The 18,532-nt window shown below is 39.6% G+C and overlaps 1 protein-coding gene across 1 annotated transcript; it reads left to right on the forward strand.

The window, feature by feature from the left end:
- Positions 1 to 285: 285 nt before the first annotated feature.
- LOC118905082 (p53 apoptosis effector related to PMP22) lies at positions 286 to 17,322 on the forward strand. Its single transcript, XM_036871345.1, has 3 exons — positions 286 to 608; positions 11,673 to 11,813; positions 15,823 to 17,322. Exons 1-3 carry the CDS (start codon positions 419 to 421, stop codon positions 16,047 to 16,049), a joined length of 558 nt encoding a protein of 185 aa, XP_036727240.1. The 5' UTR covers positions 286 to 418; the 3' UTR covers positions 16,050 to 17,322.
- Positions 17,323 to 18,532: the final 1,210 nt, after the last annotated feature.

Here is an 18,532-nt window from a genome sequence, read left to right on the forward strand (position 1 = left end):
TCAGGGGTTAAATATTCAACTGGTGATGCGCAGATTAAAATGTGTACACGTTGAAGCACTGAGAAGAAAAGCATTGGATGCGAGAGGACCAAGTGAGAGGCAAACGAGGCAGTGGGTCCCCGAGGCTCCAGGTCTCTCCGGGCACAGTAAGCTCACACACACCCAGTGTAACCCGAGCCCGGCCCCTCCTCCCCCGCGCGCGCCCGGGCCGGCCGGGCAGGTCAGGGCGGTGCGCTCTGAGTCACCGGAATCTAGGTGGGGCGGGCGTCTCGCGCCCGCGGCCAGCCCCGAGCCGCGTCCTCCAGGAGCCGCCTCCCCGCGGCCTCCTCCCTTTTGTCGCGCTGCCGCCGCTCGAGGGTCACTCTCCGCCGGCGTCTGAGCCCCGCGCGCTCCTCTCCTCTCCGCCACCACCGTCGAGATGCTGGGCTGCGGCCTGGCCTGCGGGCGCTGCAGGTGGATCCTGCCCTTGCTCCTGTTCTGCGCCATCGTTTTCGACATCATCGCGTTGGCCGGCCGCGGATGGCTGAAGTCGGACAATGACAGCCAGGAGTCCTCGCTGTGGTCGCGGTGTACCTCACTGGGCACCTGCGACAGCCTCATGGAGTATGGTGAGTGCCTCCGCCTCCGTGAAGTCCTCCGGGCGGCTGCTGGGCGAGCGCCGGCGCCCTGGGAGTGCGGAAGTCGCCCTATGAGAATGGACTAAACAGGGTCGAGAAGGGACTGAACAGGGTCGGGGGTAATGGGTGATTCAACAAAAATCTCTTTAGAGCCTAGGTTCATACGTCCGAGCCGAACAAAATAAAGCAGTAGCAGCTTTCAGTGGCCAAAACCAGGCTCGACACTGGAAGAAAATGGCCCTAGTTCAAACTACATTTATTCGTAGGGTCTGTCGGTACAGCCAAAGATGATTTCAGCCATTTGAAAAGGGTTTGATGAGTAAATATAATGAACAAAGTATATTTTCTTGGAGACCTACTGAAATTTCTTCCCATTCCGCCACCTATTTTATATTTTAAAATATGAAATATGCCTTATATTTTAAAATGTGAGTATTTAAAATGCGTACCTTCCCTAATGTTGCTGTATTATTCGTTTAACTTGAACTAAGTGAAAGCAGCCCTTCTTCCTTTAAAAAAGCCCTTTAAGTCAAAGTTTCAGCAGTGACGATTTCAGTAGGTACTGCAGTGTTTAATGCTTCAGGCTAGTCTTGCTGGAGTGTCTTTTTGGCTTAGGCCAGGCATTGCTGTTTAGAAAACTTTATTTTAACCTGATTTGAAATCTAAAAAGCAAACACATCTTCTACACCAGCGAAATGAAGCAGAGTTGACAATTTAATATATCGCAGATAGAGTATTTTATTTTTCCAGCATGCAGGAAGCCTCAGGGACTACCTGTTATTATTATGCGGGACTGGAGAGGAGCTCGCTCTGGGCTGGTACCACCCCCTGCTTTCTCGTAGACGGGAAGAACAGCCGGGGTCTATCGTCATTAGGATTGTGTGAGGGGTCCGGGAGAGGAGGGTTTAAGTATGAGAATAATCAGAAGCTTAAAGCCAACTACTACTGAATGGAGCCTTACCAACTGAGTTTAATAGTTTAAAACTGAGAAAGAAGGCTACCCTGCTTTTTTTCCCCATTCTCTGCTAGGATCTCTGACTTGCCCCGCACCTCCAGAGTGGCCCAGGGCTTCAAACCAAACTCTGTTTATTTCTGGGACCCTGTATCAGGGGCTTGGTGCTTTATCTTATCTACTGCGGAATTATTTGGAAGTTCTCCCCAAGAATTTACCCCCCAAAGGAGGCATGGTTCTCCTTAGCAGGTAATAAAATGTAAAGACTAAATGGAATTCTTACTTTCCTTGAAGTCTGTGTTTTTCCTCTCTTAAAGCACAAACAACACACCTGCCAGGGTTTGTATTACCCCAAGTCTTTAAGGTTTTCGAAGGGAATTAATTTCTTTGAAATAATATGTCTCTATCTTCAGGTTAAAATGCAACAGAGTTCAATATCTTGTAGGGGATTTAATAGACTTGCTTAAAACAGGTGTGTTTTTAAACAGACTTTGATAATCGTATCTCACTGCAAAGACTAATACAGACCCAAAGAATATTCAGCGATCCTGGGCATATGAATTAAGAAGGTTAGTGTGCCGGCGGGGAGAAGGGTGCAGGTAGAGCCTAGATCAGCACTATTGCTGGGACATGATCTAGCCTGCACAGCTCTGGCTGTGACCACAGCCCTCTTGTGAAAAACGCACAACGCAGTTTTTATTTTTCTTGATTTGCAGGATGAACTCACCTTCCTAGGGTGTGGCTCTTCTAACCTCAGGCTGATAGAGTGCTTTGATACAGAAGGGAGTAAGCAGGTTTTGTTTGTTTTCTAAGTTTTCTAATTTTTTAATTAGACAGGAGCCGAAAGCATTAACTTCTTTTAATTGTAGAGAAAAGACGGATCCAGTGTACAGCTGATGTTTCAATTTGATATAGAAATTGGTCTTTAGAAAAGTTCGGTTTTCCAAGTGAGTCTTGAGGAATCTAGTACTGCCTCTGTGCTGCAGCAAGACTGATTTTCGTAAGTGGTCAGTGGCTTTCACATTCCAGTTTGGTTATTCTGGTGACCTTGGCAAAGATAATCAAGTGCCAAGAACGTGTTAGACGCGGCTTTTGCTTCAAGCCCTAGAATCAAATCATGAATCTAGCACCCACTGTCATTAGGTGACCTTGGGAAGAAGAAAACAGCTATGAATTCACCAGGAGAGGTCCATCCCAGGCTATTGAAGTCAAAAGTGAGTTGGAGTGATTATTATACTTCCACTCCGTCTCCTGCCGTGGACAGTTGGCTAGTTTTGCCTCACAGGTGTAGACATTGTGTATTCCTATCCCGTAGGTTGATTATCTAGGCGTCTCTGAACTTTTGAGATTTTCAGATAGCTGCAGTTAGGCCTTGCCAAAAACAATGCTTTCACATGAGGTCATATTGTATCTAAAATACAGTAAGCAGTTTACACATACTCCCACGTATGTACAAACACAACAAGGAGTAAGGTTGATGGCTCTAATTAAAATGATATCTCAATATTGAGAATTAACTGTGTATATCCACTTTTTAAAAAATTCTTGCTATGTGCTAGAAAATAAACCTTGTGATTTACCACTGTAAACTACAGTATTAAGAAAGTATACCTGTTTATTACAAAGTGCTTCACTATCTCTTTTATTTGCTGACATTTGTAACAATATGTTCATTTTGCTGGCAGGTATCGGCAATAATACTAAATAATAGAGACTTTTTTTTATAAAGGTAAATAGTTCCATAGAATTATGTAAAAAGCAGAATGTTATATTCTTCACTGTCATTAACTTTTTTTTAAAGAATTTCAGATTACCATATCACCTCATTTTTCCTCATCAATGAATCAAATTAAACACTGAATATTTTCTTTTACATAATAGTAACAACTAAATAAATACAAATTCTTGTTTGAATTTTTAAAACAGTCATGGTTTCTAGTCCTCAAAATTGGAAAAGAAAAATTTAGATTTAAACATTGAAATGATCATTCAAATTTCATATATAAAGAAAATGCAAAGTTAGGACTTCCCTGGTGGCACAGTGGTTAAGAATCCGCCTGCCAATGCAGGGGACACGGGTTCGAGCCCTGGTCTGGGAAGATTCCACATGCCGCGGAGCAACTAAGCCCGTGGGCCACAGCTACTGAAGCCTGCGTGCCTAGAGCCCGTGCTCTGCAACAAGAGAAGCCACAGCAATGAGAAGCCCGCGTACTGCAACTAGAGAGAAAGCCTGCGCACAGCAACGAAGACCCAACGCAGCCAAAAATAAATAAATAAATAAAAGAAAATGCTAAATTAAATTTGAATCCATGTTCACAGATAGTATTTTTGCACTCCTGGCACCTTCTTTTACAGTTTTAAGAAAGAGTACATCAGGAGGATATTTTCAGCATCAGAGTTGTAGATTTCAAGTCCTAAGCAAGCTCCGACTTGTCAGGGTAGAGACTAATGAAGATAAGTTTATGCATAAATTACAGGGACAGCTGAGATGAATTTATGCTCCAAGAATGACGGCGGGGAGTCAGTGTGGCAGCATTGGAGAGCCTTTGCCTTGGATCTGAACTCAGAAGTGCAGAGCCTCATTTTTACCAAAGATACCACATTGATTGTTTTTTACATGAAATCAGCCTTGGATAAGTCAAAGAATCAGGTTAATATAGGAAATATTTTTAGATCATCTAGCCCTATGGTTCTTAAATGTACGAGAAATGAGAAAAATATCAATAAGTGTGAAGTTAATAGTTTTACATTAGCCTAAATTCAACTTAAAGGATTTCATTTTGAGATTATGTTCTTGTGGCTTTTTTGCAGAGGGGCAGGGTCAGGTATTCAAATGCTCTTATTTTATGAAATTAGGCATTAGTAGATAGATTAATCTTTGCGGGCATGTGTTCACATTCGCACATAGTAAAACAAAAAGTTGGACACTCTCAACTGATTTTCATAATTAAAAAAATATATATGTTGATTTATAAAATCTAGACGTCTAGGAACCAGTGATCTTGACCATTTTACTCCACATTTGCTGCGCTTAGCACTACCAGAGAGCCTCAATTCCTGATTTGTCTTTTCTCCTTGTAAATGGCCAGAGACTCCTAGACTATTAGAACTAGGAGGGATGAATAGTGCACCTACTCAAGCTTTCTCCAAAGCCCACCTATCAGCATCGCCCTTGGCTGATCTGAACTTCTTCCCTTTGTTCAGCAACTTAACTCAATTTTCTCCGCGATGCTATTTGTTTAAAAGTACCTCTCTTACACCGACAAGAGGTGAAATGTGCTTCTCTGTAAATTCTTCTTTCCAGCCTTCTTCCAACGGACAGATTTTCAAACATTTGAGGGTAGATTCCAAATTTGCTGCTAGTTATCTTGTCTGAGTTCACACAGAATTTCCTGTATTTTCCCATCTTCCCGTGTAGGATGGTTTCCCCACTCAGACTTTAAAGAAGGCCATAAAGGGGTAAAGTTCCATAAAAACCAATGGGAAAGGGTTATCATCTGGCTCAGTTTCAGGGGAAAATGTAGAGCATGTAAAGAATCTCACACCTACTGTGGAATTTCTCCCCAGAGACCCCGGCATCATTCTTCCTTTAAGCCATTCCTTTCCTGCCTTCCAAACCTTCTGCAGAATCATTCTTCCTGTGTCGATTTTTTTGGAGGCTTTTCTGAGTCATCCTCCAGATTTTTGCTACTCGTGTGTTACAGACCAGCAGTATCAGCATTATCTGGGAGGTTACTGGCTACTCAGCATCTCAGGTCCCACCTACTGAATTGGAATCTGTATTTTAACAAGGTCCCCAGGTGATTTGTAAGCACTTTTTTTTTTTTTTTTTTATAAAGAGGCTCCAAATTTCACTCTGTATTGGTAAGGAATATTTAAAGGTCAATTTTTTTTTAAATTTATTTATTTTATTTATTTATTTTTGGCTGTGCTGGGTCTTCGTTTCTGTGCAAGGGCCTTCTCTAGTTGTGGCGAACGGGGGCCACTCTTCATCGCGGTGCGCAGGCCTCTCACTGTCGCGGCCTCTCTTGTTGTGGAGCACAGGCTCCAGACGCGCAGGCTCAGTAATTGTGGCTCACGGGCCTAGTTGCTCCGCGGCATGTGGGATCTTCCCAGACCAGGGCTCGAACCCGTGTCCCCTGCATTGGCAGGCAGACTCTCAACCACTGCGCCACCAGGGAAGCCCTGTAAGCACTTTTAAGTTTCAGACGCACTGGCCTGTATTACTGCAGATCTCCTCATTGAATATGCAACAGTCTTTTTGAATATATCATCCACCCATGTTTATATTTATTTGTAGATAGCATCTTTTTTTTTTTTGAACGTGGAGTATATATATATATATATATATATTTTTTTATTGGAGTATAATTGCTTTACAATGGTGTGTTAGTTTCTGCTTTATAACAAAGTGAATCAGCTATACATATACATATATCCCCATATCTCCTCCCTCTTGCATCTCCCTCCCACCCTCCCTATCCCACCCCTCTAGGTGGTCACAAGATAGCATCTTTTTTATTTTTTCAATTATGGTCTTGTCCCATTTTCAGTTCTGCTTGTGTATGACATAAAGAACTTTATAGAAACAATAGGAAGGAATCTGACAAAATCTTGTATTCACTGGGTAGGGCTTTCTGTATTGTTCACAGATGAATCCTTTGTTCTGGAAAGGAAACATCCTCTAGTTGGGTGACAATTTGGAATCTGCAGGGCACTGAGTAAGGGGCTAGGCCACAGACTGTTTTGGTCAATGTTTGGTGCCCACATGTAAAACTACTGAAGAATGCAGCAAATCCATTAAAAGAAATACTAATTTGGGGTGAAAAAGTAATGACAGTCTCCAAAATATCACCCACGATATAGCAGTAGTGCTCTCCTTGTCTTAAAATAAAAGTTTATTTATTTTTTCTTTTCACAAACTTAACTTTGATTTATGGTTTCTAGCTTGATATTCAAGGTATTTATTTATTTTTACTTTTATTGCTCTTTTCTTATCAGTTGATTTTGCTGGTCTTTTCCCAGCTGTATTTGCCTTGTAACATCATGTTTTAGTATATAATCTCTGGAAAAACGTATAGCATTATCCCTCATACAAAAAACTTAAAAACATTTTTTAGAAAAAACTCGGAATTTCATTAGTAACCAGTGAATGGTTTCCATGTTGTTGACTTAATGTTGAATCTTTGCAAGCAATAGCAAAATCTGATAAGCCATTCATTACCTAAATGGATCTTTAATGAATCTTATCTAAAAGTGGATTTATAATGTTGCTGGTTTCTTTGATAACATAAATTTCTTCAAGTGGTACTTAGAAAATAAACTTAGGACAGAATAAATTATATATATATATATATATATATATATATGAAACACCAAATTTATCTTCCCTTAAGGAAACAAAACAAACAAACAACATTCCTGCACAGAAACTCTGTTTACCTGGAGTGCAGCATGCATTTGTGGTCTCAATTCAGAGAAAGATAATTGACAATGAGAATCCTTCCCCAATCCCCTACACACACACACACACACACACACACACACATTCTGCTTATTTGAATTTAATGATAGTATTTAATTGAATTTAATGATTGGCAGTAACCATGAAAAAAATCTATAGAAATGAGACTATAATTGACAGTAGGTCACATACTGAAAGTTACATGCTCCTTTTTGGCAGTGAGGCAATCTGTTTTTTTTTTGTTTTTTTTTTTTTAATTTTTATTTTATATTGGAGTATAGTTGATTTACAACGTTGCTATGGTTTTTTTAAAAATTAATTTATTTTTATTTATGGCTGTGTTGGGTCTTCGTTTCTGTGCGAGGGCTTTCTCTAGTTGTGGCAAGCGGAGGCCACTCTTCATCGCAGTGCGCCTCTCACTATCGCGGCCTCTCTTGTTGCAGAGCACAGGCTCCAGACGCACAGGCTCAGTAATTGTGGCTCACGGGCCCAGCTGCTCTGCAGCATGTGGGATCTTCCCAGACCAGGGCTCGAACCCGTATCCCCTGCATTAGCAGGCAGATTCTCAACCACTGCGCCACCAGGGAAGCCCTGCAATCTGTTTTTAAAAGGAGATTATTCATCTATCTTAATTGTTCTCAGATTTTAGTATGGATGTAAGAAATACCAGTAAAATGCAGATTAGGAAAGGCAGAAATTTAGTGTATAAAATATTAATGAAGGACAGACTTGTCTTCAGAATAGATGAAGATGGACTCTCTTCAAAGAACTGAGGACCATCTGTTGATGTTGAATCATGAAAGAAGTAGCTTCAAGATAAGTTTTAAAAATTGATGTTTTTCCATTGGGGCTGGTAAATAGGGTACAATTTAGACCAAGGTATAATATAAAAATATAAATATATAGTTCCCAAAGGGTTGGGTAAATTTATAGATATTAGACTCATTCTGGGTGATTAAGAGAGACCAAAGCACTTAGCCTACAGATTTCTCTTAAGTTTTCAAAATGTATGTCATGGAGAATTGCCATGTTGTTAGTCTACATGGCTGTTGGTTCCCTTCTCAGGCAGAATATTGGGCTGGGAGGACCCTGCTCAGACCTGGCAGGATCCATCTCATCATCTGACAACAAAATAGTCATGGACATGAGACAGCAGATTGCCTTCCTTGTTATCCATCAGTCAGGACCTTCAAAACCATGTCAAGATTTGTATCTTAAATGATAGTTAAGTGAATCAATGTGGGTGTTTCCACTCTCAAGAAGCAGGTTTTACACGTTCTACTTCCAAGGCAGCCTTTCTCCAGACAGACTGTTGCTTAACTTTCCATTTTGATTTTCTTTAGACTCAGCATTTTAAATAAGGAAGACACTAATTGAGTTGATTTAACGTAACATAGGAAAAGTTCTTGAAATGATCTGTTTATATTTACTTTCACCTGTTGGTTTTAGGTTAGGTGAATTGGCTTACTATTTCTTTTATTTAATTCCATTCAAGTACCTGAAACTAAATGTAAATTACACCTCAGCGGTAATGTCAGCGGAAGCAGTAATAGCAATAATCTAACTTTGTATTAATCTTCCTCAAATAAACAGGTAAAATGATCGATGTTACTCTTTATAGCAACATCATACATCATTTATTTAGCTATACTTTAAAAACCTGAATCTGTGATTGTCAAAGTTTGATTACTAAATATGTTCCCTGTTAGGATGTTTCTCCTGTTTTTATTGAAAACTCACATTCTGCTATACAATTCACTGTTTGCATTCCTCTGTATGCTTATATAGCGGTGTTGCCTTTTCATTGAACAGTTTCCAACATGTGAACTCACCTTAAAAGGAAAACTCAGTGTCTGCTTATTGGAATTTAATGATTGTATTTAATTGAATTTAATGATTGGCAGTAGCCATGCAAAAATCTACAGATATGAGACTGTAATTCACAGTGGGTCACATACTGAAAGTTACATGCTCCTTTTTGGCAATGTTGCAGCTACTTTTATAAGAAGATTAATCATCTCTCTTAGTTGTTCTCAAACTTTAGCATGAATGTAAGAAATACCAGTAAAATGCAGATTCCTTTCCAACTCTGATTCAGTATATCTGGAGGGATGCATAGGAATCCATACTTTTTATAAGCACCACTGATGATTTTGAGTCAGTGGTTTATGGGCTAGACTTCGAGATGGTCTGATTAATTAATGTTCTTTCCAAAGCATGGTCCCTTTTCTCTGGAAAGTTACCTTACTCGAAGGACAAGACAAAAGTGAGAAAAGAGACTTGCTCAATCTCACATTTTGGCTTTATCCATGTCTATTTTAAAATAAAACATTTCTATTTTACCTTGGTCTTACTGATCTCACAGGAAGACCAAGACGTGGAGGAAAGTAATAAAAATTCTAAACATAAAACTAGGCCCGCTCAGGTTACTGTCATGCCGCCATCCTGACCAGTGCCACTAAGGGGTAATTTGTGTGAAAACATGGTATTTGAGCATGTAAAAAACACTGAGCATGTGTCGTTTCCTTCATTACCTGTTATACCCCAGTCATCCCTGAATCTAGATGAAGATTTGGAGGGAGTGTGGAGGCTAGAGAAGGGAACAGGGGAGCTCAGCCCAGGTTTGTCTCTAACAGTTGAAGATGTAAACATGCAGTGGAGGACTGAGGAAGAGTCTTCATGTGACAGTGTAGAACCTTGAAAAGGTCGAATAAAGAGAGAACTTGAGGTACTGGAGAAAGCCATAGGTATACACGAGGACATTTTCGAACAGAGAGGGCTGGAGAATTAATAGCTCCGTGACTTTTCACACAAGAGCTCTCAACCTCACGGTAATCTCGAAAGAAGGCATTTTAGCCTTGGTTAACAGATGAGCAGCCCGACAGTGGCTAATAGGTAATAGAGGCAGGGTATAAACGAGGGCGAGCTGGCTCCCAAGCCTTTGTTCTTTCTGCTGGTCCTTATCTTTGTCTAACATTGACCAGTCCAATGACCCAAAATTAAGTGAGGATATGTTTGCCAGCCAAGCTCGGGTTAAAGCCGGAGTAAAACCAGTGCCGAGGTACACGCAGCTCTCCTTTTCAAATGCAATAAAGAGAAATAGGTTAAGGTTGCATGTTCATCCATTAATGAATGAGTGGGTAAACATAATGTGGGCTATCCATACAATAGAATAATTATTGGTCATAAAAAGGAATGCAGTCCTAATCCGTGCTGCTCCAACATGGGTGAACCTTGAAAACATTATGCTAAGTGAAAGCGTAAGACAGTCACAAAGGCCACATAGTATATAATTCCGTTTATATGAAATGTCCAGAATAAGCAAATTTATAGAGACAGAAAGTAGACCAGAAGCTGAAGGAAGAGGGGAGGAGGAGGGGACTGCTAACGGACATGGGGTTTCTTTTTGGGGTGATGAAAATTTTGGAATTGTAAGTGGTGATGGTTGCACAACCCTGTGAATAGAGTGAAAACTACTGAATTGTACACTTTAAATGGATGAATTTTCTAGTATGTAAATTATATCTTAAAAAAAAAAAAAAAAAGAGTCCTGTTCTGGATTCAGACAGTCTGGAAATCAAACTTGGCTGCCAGCTGTGTGGCTATGGGCAGGTTATCTGGACTCTCAAAGGCTTAGTATAATCTCACTTCTAAAATAGAAATGATAACAGAGTGTGAACCTTAAAAAGTTATTGTGAGGATTCAGGTTGCTAAGGCATGGCGGGTTCTTAGCCTAGTGCCCGGCACAGAGCGATTACTTCCTACATGTCAGTTACTACCTCTAGAGAGAAGGTTGTGTGGGAAGAGATTTTACAAATCAGTGCAGTTTGAACAATATGAACTATTGGCTGGAATCCTTAGCTTGGGAGTCATGACTCTTCTCTTCTCACAGGGGCGGAGCAGAATGACCCAGGGCTAGAGCTGCCCACGTAGATCTTCAAACCTAGAACTCAATTTCCACCTCATTCTTATTGTTCTTAGGGCCCATGTCAATAATTGAGAATTATTGTGCAATAAATTCTGAATACTTCGCAAGTTAAAATTTAGGCAAAAATTTAGAAATGTTGTTTGCACCTAAACTTGTTATAAAAAGCACAGCTACTTTACAATTAAATTGTTTTATTTTATGTCTCTGTCTAGTCATAAGTACTATGAGTTTTCAATAATTATTTTTGCATGGGACCAAACCTTAATATGGAACAAAGATCCTTTTAAAGGTATTTGAAACAGTTCCTGAAGCGACTGTAATTTGGATTGTTCCATAGTAAAAATGTTGTTTATTGTGGTCATGTTATCGTAGAACTTGAGTGACTCTAAATTTTAAATATACCTGTTTATATGCCAGTTTATTAAATGAGATACAGTTTCATGTAGTTTACTTTTCATTTCGGAGGTATAAACATTTGCCCCAAAACCGAGGGGATAAGGCATTACTGCATATCAGTCTGTTAATGTCCTACCTATGAATTGCCTATTCTTCCCTTAAAATATGGAGATGCTTAAGTATTATCTAAAGAAAAACTGTTCTTCCACCCAAATACAATTAGTAGAAAGAAAAAAAAAACCCCATTGATGCTTTGATAAGTAAGTTTTCAGTTTGGCTTGTCTGTCTTACTAATTGGCTGTTTCTTTCTCGCAGAGTGGGGAAAGGCAGCTGCCGCCATGCTCTTCTGTGGCTTCATCATCCTGGTGATCTGTTTCATCCTCTCTTTCTTTGCCCTCTGCGGATCCCAAATGCTTGTCTTCCTGAGAATGATTGGAGGCCTCCTGGCCCTGGCTGGTAAGACTGTGCGCCAGCAATCCTTTCTTCCTATCTGCAGTGGACATCAATATAATAATGTCCACGCCACAAAGAAGATCTCTGACAATACAGTTCCTGATCTGTTCTCGGAAGATGTGTCACCAAAGGCAGAAGTAACAGAGGAGAGATGTATTTTAAGAGCTGGATCCCTTTTATCCTCTGCCTGAGACAGTGTTCCATGCCCCCCATCCAAGTGAGGAAGGTTGTCACTCTACCTGCTGCTATCTCCTGTAGATGACCCCATGTCCTTGACACCCCTGCCCCGAGGGACCAGGGCTGGAAGTGCAGTGTCTCCATAGTGGTCCCAGGCTGGCCTCCCATGAGCCCCATGCCTGAGGGGACTGGAATGTCCCTGAACCATTGCACTTGTTGAAGGCGTTCTGCAGTCTTAGGATGTGGTGGGTCACAGAAGGGTTTTCTGCAGTGGGATGGGGGATCTGGGCGGGGCCAGATCTGGAACTGCCTCTTTGCAGCTTACAGCCAGGGTTGGGGGATGGGAAACTTAGTGATGCAGCTGGGTGGGGCTCGGAGAGAACATTTATTAAGGGAATATAAGAACTAGGAATCTAGGAGCAAGAATCTAGAGGCAAGAATTATTTGAAATTTTAGGTGGGCACCTGGCAGTAGGGAAGTCTGCCAAAGGAGCAGGACCCCAGCCACAGAGCTGGATTTAGATGCACATCTGGATTTCCTGAGGAGGGGAAAGAAGAAGAAGATGCTGATAAGGGCAAAGCGAGGCGGCCATAGGCCATTTCTCAAGCTACCAACTTAGGCTCATGGAACCAAAGCCGAAATCCAGCCACAGACCTGGGGTATAAATACAAAGTGAGCATTTGGTTTTGGAAACAAGTCAGAAGCCTTGTAACTAGAGGGGTCCGTAGGAGCAAGCCTGAGTCTGAGCGGGACCACCGTGCGCAGGGTTCCCTGAGTACAAAGAAGGTGATGGCAGGCTCTAGGGCAGGATAAGTGAGGAGCAAAAAGGCCCTGGCTGGGAGGAAGGAGGCAGCCTCTGAGAACTGGTCAGTGAAGGTCTAACCGTCCCCTGTACATTTAAACATGTCTTTTGATTCAAAATAAAGTTTACTCGAGTGTTCCTCATGTTTCAAACTTTGCTTCTGGAATAATATTTTAGAATCAGAAATGGCTAGGAATCACAAAACATATGAGGAATCTTGTTGAATCCCACCTCCACTTTTATTTGGTGTTTTGTAGTTCAAATTTACAAGACCTTATCAAAGAAACAATTTGATGTAGCTTCCTATCACATGTCTTAGAAGACTAGGTAGATGCCTATACAAATCACCATTAGAAATAACACTATGGCATTAACGTTCATTGAAAAATCCTTTAGGACCCATCAATTCCACTTCTAAGTATATATCCAAAAGAACCAAAAGCAGGGATTTGAATAGGTACTTGTACGTCCATGTTCATAGCATTATTCGCAGTAGCCAAAAGGTGGAAACAACCCAAGTGTTCATCAGCAGATAAATATATAAACAAAATGTAGTCTATACATACAATGGAATATCATTCAGCCATAAAAAGGAATGAAATTTTGATGTGAGCTACAACATGGACGGACCTTGAAAACATTATGCTGAAAGAAATAAGGTAGATACAGAAGGACGAATATTTTATGATTTCACTTGTATGAAGTACCTGGAATAGGCAAATTCAGAGAGACAGAAAGTCGATTAGAGGTTACCAGCAGCCGAGGGGAGGGGGTAATGGGTACATATTGTGGATGTTGAAAATGTTTTAGGTATGGATAGTGGTGATGATTACACAGCATTGTGAATGTATTTAATGCCACTGAATCGAACACTTAGCAAATGGTTAAAATGATAAATATTATGTTGAGTATATTTTGCCAAAATTAAAAGAAATCCTAGTAAAACTCTTCTGTCCACCTTAACATTAAAACATTAAGATCTAGTAATTGCCATCTGTAGCTAACAGGGTTGCAGGAGTTATTGTAAAAAAAACTCGTTCTGTTGAGTTTCGATAGATAAACAGCTGAACTGTCCTGCTTAATCCTGTGTTCTCATTTTACAATTTAATTCTCCTCTTCTCCTTCAGAGTTGGACAAGTGGAATGGGAAATGTTTAATAGAAAAATAAAAAGCCTAGAAATCTCAATATATTTTTAGCGGTAATAATGTTGAATAAGCCCTACTTGATTTTTAAGATATATTTCATAACAATTATTTTTAATTTGATGTATATTATTGGGTTAAAATCAGAATAATTGAACACCAATACAATTTAGATTTTGTAAAAATTGATCCAGACCATTACAAGAACTTTATGTGATGAACCAAAATGGGTAAATAACAATGTTTAACATTTATTACTAGGCATATTAGAGAAAAATGCAGAGAAGTGTTCCTTTTGTGTCATACACAATGATTTGCAGAAAATGACAAACTTAACTAGTGAGAGCTTGTTACTTAAACTAGACAGGAAGCGGGACTTCCCTCGTGGTCCAGTGGGTAAGACTCTGCACTCCCAGTGCAGGGGGCCCGGGTTTGATCCTTGGTGGGGGAACTAGATCCCACATGCATGCCGCAACTAAGAGTTCGCATGTTGCAACTAAGAAGTCCACATGCCACAACTAAGAGTCCGCATGCCACAACTGAAAAAAAAAAAAAAAAAAAAAAGATCCTGCATGCTGCAACTAAGACCTGGTGCAGCCAAAATAAATGAATAAATAAATATTTAAAAATAAAGTAGACAGGAACCAGAGAAATATTTAAGATCTGCACCAAGATTGCCCTTCATAAGTTGCCAAAGAAGAACATTTTAAGTTGGGAAATAGAAGCAACAAATCAAGATGTGGAAACATCTACAGCCTTTCTAGTAATTAAAAAAAAAAAAAAAGAAAACTAGTTAAGGGTATATCTGTGGAGCTAGTAGAAAAAAATTAAGGTGAAAGAAAAGTGGTGATAAGGACTATTCACTCCCTGACATACTCCTGGGAGCACAGCCAGCTCATCCCTCTTTGTGAAGAGTAGCGTCTGAGTGTCACAGAGCTAAAATCTGCTTATACCCAAAGTCATGGCAATGGCAATGCACATACTAAATACTAGGTAAAAAATGCATAGCATAGCATAGCATGTATATACTCATTAGAGCTTTATATAATTATGCATGTTCATTGAAAAAGACTACAAAGTAGATTTAATAAATTCCTTTTATTTTTAAGCAATGTAAATTGTTAATACATGATTAATAATGATTGTAATAATGTGACTCATATCAAAGAGTTTAGAAATTTTTTTGACATATGTTTTCCTTCCCGTATCTTCCCTTTCACTTTTTAAAGCACTGTGGTTATTCCCCTCTTTTACTTCTATTCCCCCAGGCTGGAATGCTCTTCTTCCTGCCCTCCATCTCTTCATTTCTATTTATTCTTCAGATTCCCCCTTCCTCTGCAGGCTTTTCTGCTGATTCTCCCATTGATCATTCGCATCATTGATTCATTGTTTTATTTAGTCATTTATTCACTGAATGAATATTCCTCTGTGTCTGTGTGTGCATACACACAGACATATGTATATGTACATATATGTTTTATTTTGCTAACACTGATAATATTAACTTATGTTTGGCACAGGAAAAGCAAAGATGAAAAAGTAGGCTCTCCTCTACCCTCTTGCTTTCTATTGCACACCACAATTCAGCACGTTTTACTTTAGTATATATAATGCTTACATAGGTACATGAATCTCTAATTTTCTGTCTGTATTTCATATACTCAGTATTCTACTCAGTGTCAGGTATCTCTGACACACAATACTCAGTCATCTTTTTTTGGCTTATGACTAACTAGACTCCCCCAGCCCCTTTTATCAGCATTATTTAGGTGGATTTAATACTTATTTTAAGGCAAAAATGTTGTGGAAGAGGAAATAATCTGTTGTTACCATGCATTCATTCATTCATACATTCATACTTTGTATTTTTTTTTTTTTCCTTCCTTTTAGCTGTGTTCCAGATCATCTGCCTGATAATTTACCCTGTGAAGTACAACCAGACCTTTCAGCTTTCTGGAAACACTGGTGTCACTTACATCTATACCTGGGCCTACGGCTTTGGGTGGGCGGCCACGATTATCCTGACTGGCTGTGCCTTCTTCTTCTGTTGCCTCCCCAACTATGCAGATGACCTGCTGGGCAATGCCAAGCCCAGGTACTTCTACACATCTCCTTAAGGTGGGGAATGAGCTGAAGAACATCACTGCTGCTGAGATGGATTCCAGAGAAAGAAACTGTTTCCCCCGGAATACTTTGAACCTATGTTTGGGGCAGTGTTCATATCATTAAACTATAGTCAAAATGCTAAAATACTTTGGGAGAGAATATTTCTTAACTAGTTTTAGAGTTTCATATTCATCTTTTATCTATGATTTGTAGAGTTAAACAAGACTTACTTCTTTTAACTAATTACCTAATTACTAATATGCCAGTGTTTCCTTATATCTAGCCATACCATTTATATTGCATTTGTAAAAGAATATGAGAATGAAACTAACCACATAATTTATAAGGTAAAAATGAGAAGGCTTCAGAGATTTGAGTTATCTGATCAGGTTTCTGTTTTTCCCAGATGGAATGAACTGGGTCTATTAAGGACTAAGGAGAAGAGGAAGATATTGGTAAAAATTGCCAGTGACCAAATATTCTAAAAGAAATGCAAAAAATAAATATTTTTTCAAGCCTTCAGCTATTTAAAGAAGCAAAATCGTTTCCTAAATGCATATCATTTGTGAGAATTTCTAATTAACATCATGAATAATTGATTTGCGGCTAAGCTTCCCGTTAACTTGATATGGCATCTAGGGAAGTATTCTTTCATGGCCAAAGCCTGTTGCAGTAGTAAGGCCTCCTTAAGTAGTGAAATCTTAAGATGAAATTTTCTCTTTTAAAGTGGTTTGTAGGGTTGGGGTGTGGTAAAGTGCTACTAATAATTCTGCGCTGTTTGGTGTCTATATGTTCTAGACTAGGGTAGACTGGATTAAAAGATGGACTGGTCTAACTCGTCGTAACCTCTAGGTAGGATTAGGTTGTTCAGTAAACCATTAGGAGGGCCATTCCCATCACAAAAGTAACATTAAAACAGCCTAAAGAGAAGAAATGGCTTGAATTTTTCATCTTAGACTTGACCAGGCTCTAATCATGTAGACACAGCTTCTGATAGATTGCAGCTGTAAGCAAAAACTCAAATACGGTTAAAAACCTGGTTTCCCTTGGTAAACAGATTAAAAATATCTGAGGTAAAACATGCAACAGGAGAATTCAGGGATGTGGGATTTCTCTGAATGGCAAATATGATATATCATATGGATTTTTAAAAAAAATATTTGTACTTAAGTAAAGAAAACCAATTCATTTTATGTATCAAATTATTATCTTGTAAGTTGTAAAAATAAGCAGTTGCAGTTTTCATTATGAATTTTTCCCAATAAACCAGGTGTTCTAATCTTGTTTCTAGTTTGCAGTTTATTTGGTTTTGCTTCTTAGCCCCCGCTCCCCCCACCTCCACCGCCAATCTGAGGAAGGGGATTTTTTTTTTTAACATCTTTATTGGAGTATAATTGCTTTACAATGTTCTGTTGGTTTCTGCTGTATAACAAAGTGAATCAGCTATACATATACATATATCTCCATATCCCCTCCCTTATAGTGTCTGGCCTTACATTTAGGTCTTTAATCCATTTTGAGTTTATTTTTGTGTATGGTGTTAGGGAGTGTTCTAATTTCATTCTTTTACATGTAGCTGTCTAGTTTTCCCAGCACCACTTATTGAAGAGGCTATCTTTTCTCCATCGCATATTCTTGCCTCCTTTATCAAAAATAAGGTGACCAGATGTGCGTGGGTTTATCTCTGGGCTTTCTATCCTGTTCCATTGATCTATATATCTGTTTTTGTGCCAGTACCATACTGTCTTGAATACTGTAGCTTTGTAGTAGTCTGAAGTCCGGGAGCCTGATTCCTCCAGCTCTGTTTTTCTGTCTCAAGATTGCTTTGGCTATTCGGGGTCTTTTATGTTTCCATACAAATTGTGAAATTTTTTGTTCTAGTTCTGTGAAAAATGTCATTGGTAGTTTGATAGGGATTGCATTGACTCTGTAGATTGCTTTGGGTAATATAGTCATTTTCACAATGTTGATTCGGGCAGGGGATTTTTAAAAGATGTTTTGAGTGGGGTAGTAAGAACAGTGGATAAAATGAAAAGTTGCTTTTATCATTTTCAAGTTTTAAGGGTCCTGCTCATTTTAGGTGAGCATAAAAAAAACAATTTTTGAATGAACTTGAATGGATTCTAGGAGTCTACTCCCTGAACTTCTTCCTCAATGACCAATACTCAGGACACAGATATCAAACAGTATTTATCCAGGGCTGCCACCAGAGGGAATGGACCGAGAGGTTTCTGGTAGGTCCAGACACCCGGGAACATGAGTGTGGTTTAGTTGGTGGTTCTCCTATCTTCCGTGGCACAGCTTCCTGCTTGAGATGGGATCTTCTTCCATTCAGGTCATGGGACTGCAAGCAGTCTCTTTACTTCTTTTCCTCACGTCCATCTTCCATTTGCCGGTTGATAGGTTTTTTTTCCACGATCGCTTGTAAGTGAATTCTCCTCTGGTGTATATAAATGTGAAGAAGGGTTGCAGAGTAGCATGGTGGGAGAAAGAG

This window comes from Balaenoptera musculus, chromosome 12 (assembly GCF_009873245.2).
Source record: "Balaenoptera musculus isolate JJ_BM4_2016_0621 chromosome 12, mBalMus1.pri.v3, whole genome shotgun sequence".
NCBI lineage: Eukaryota > Metazoa > Chordata > Mammalia > Artiodactyla > Balaenopteridae > Balaenoptera > Balaenoptera musculus.

Bases quoted from the DNA above. Each gene is read 5' to 3' on its own strand.
- LOC118905082 (XM_036871345.1), top strand. From the start codon at position 419: ATGCTGGGCTGCGGCCTGGCCTGCGGGCGCTGCAGGTGGATCCTGCCC. The intron at 609-11,672 runs GTGAGTGCCTCC...TCTTTCTCGCAG, and splicing joins CGACAGCCTCATGGAGTATG to AGTGGGGAAAGGCAGCTGCC. The intron at 11,814-15,822 runs GTAAGACTGTGC...CCTTCCTTTTAG, and splicing joins AGGCCTCCTGGCCCTGGCTG to CTGTGTTCCAGATCATCTGC.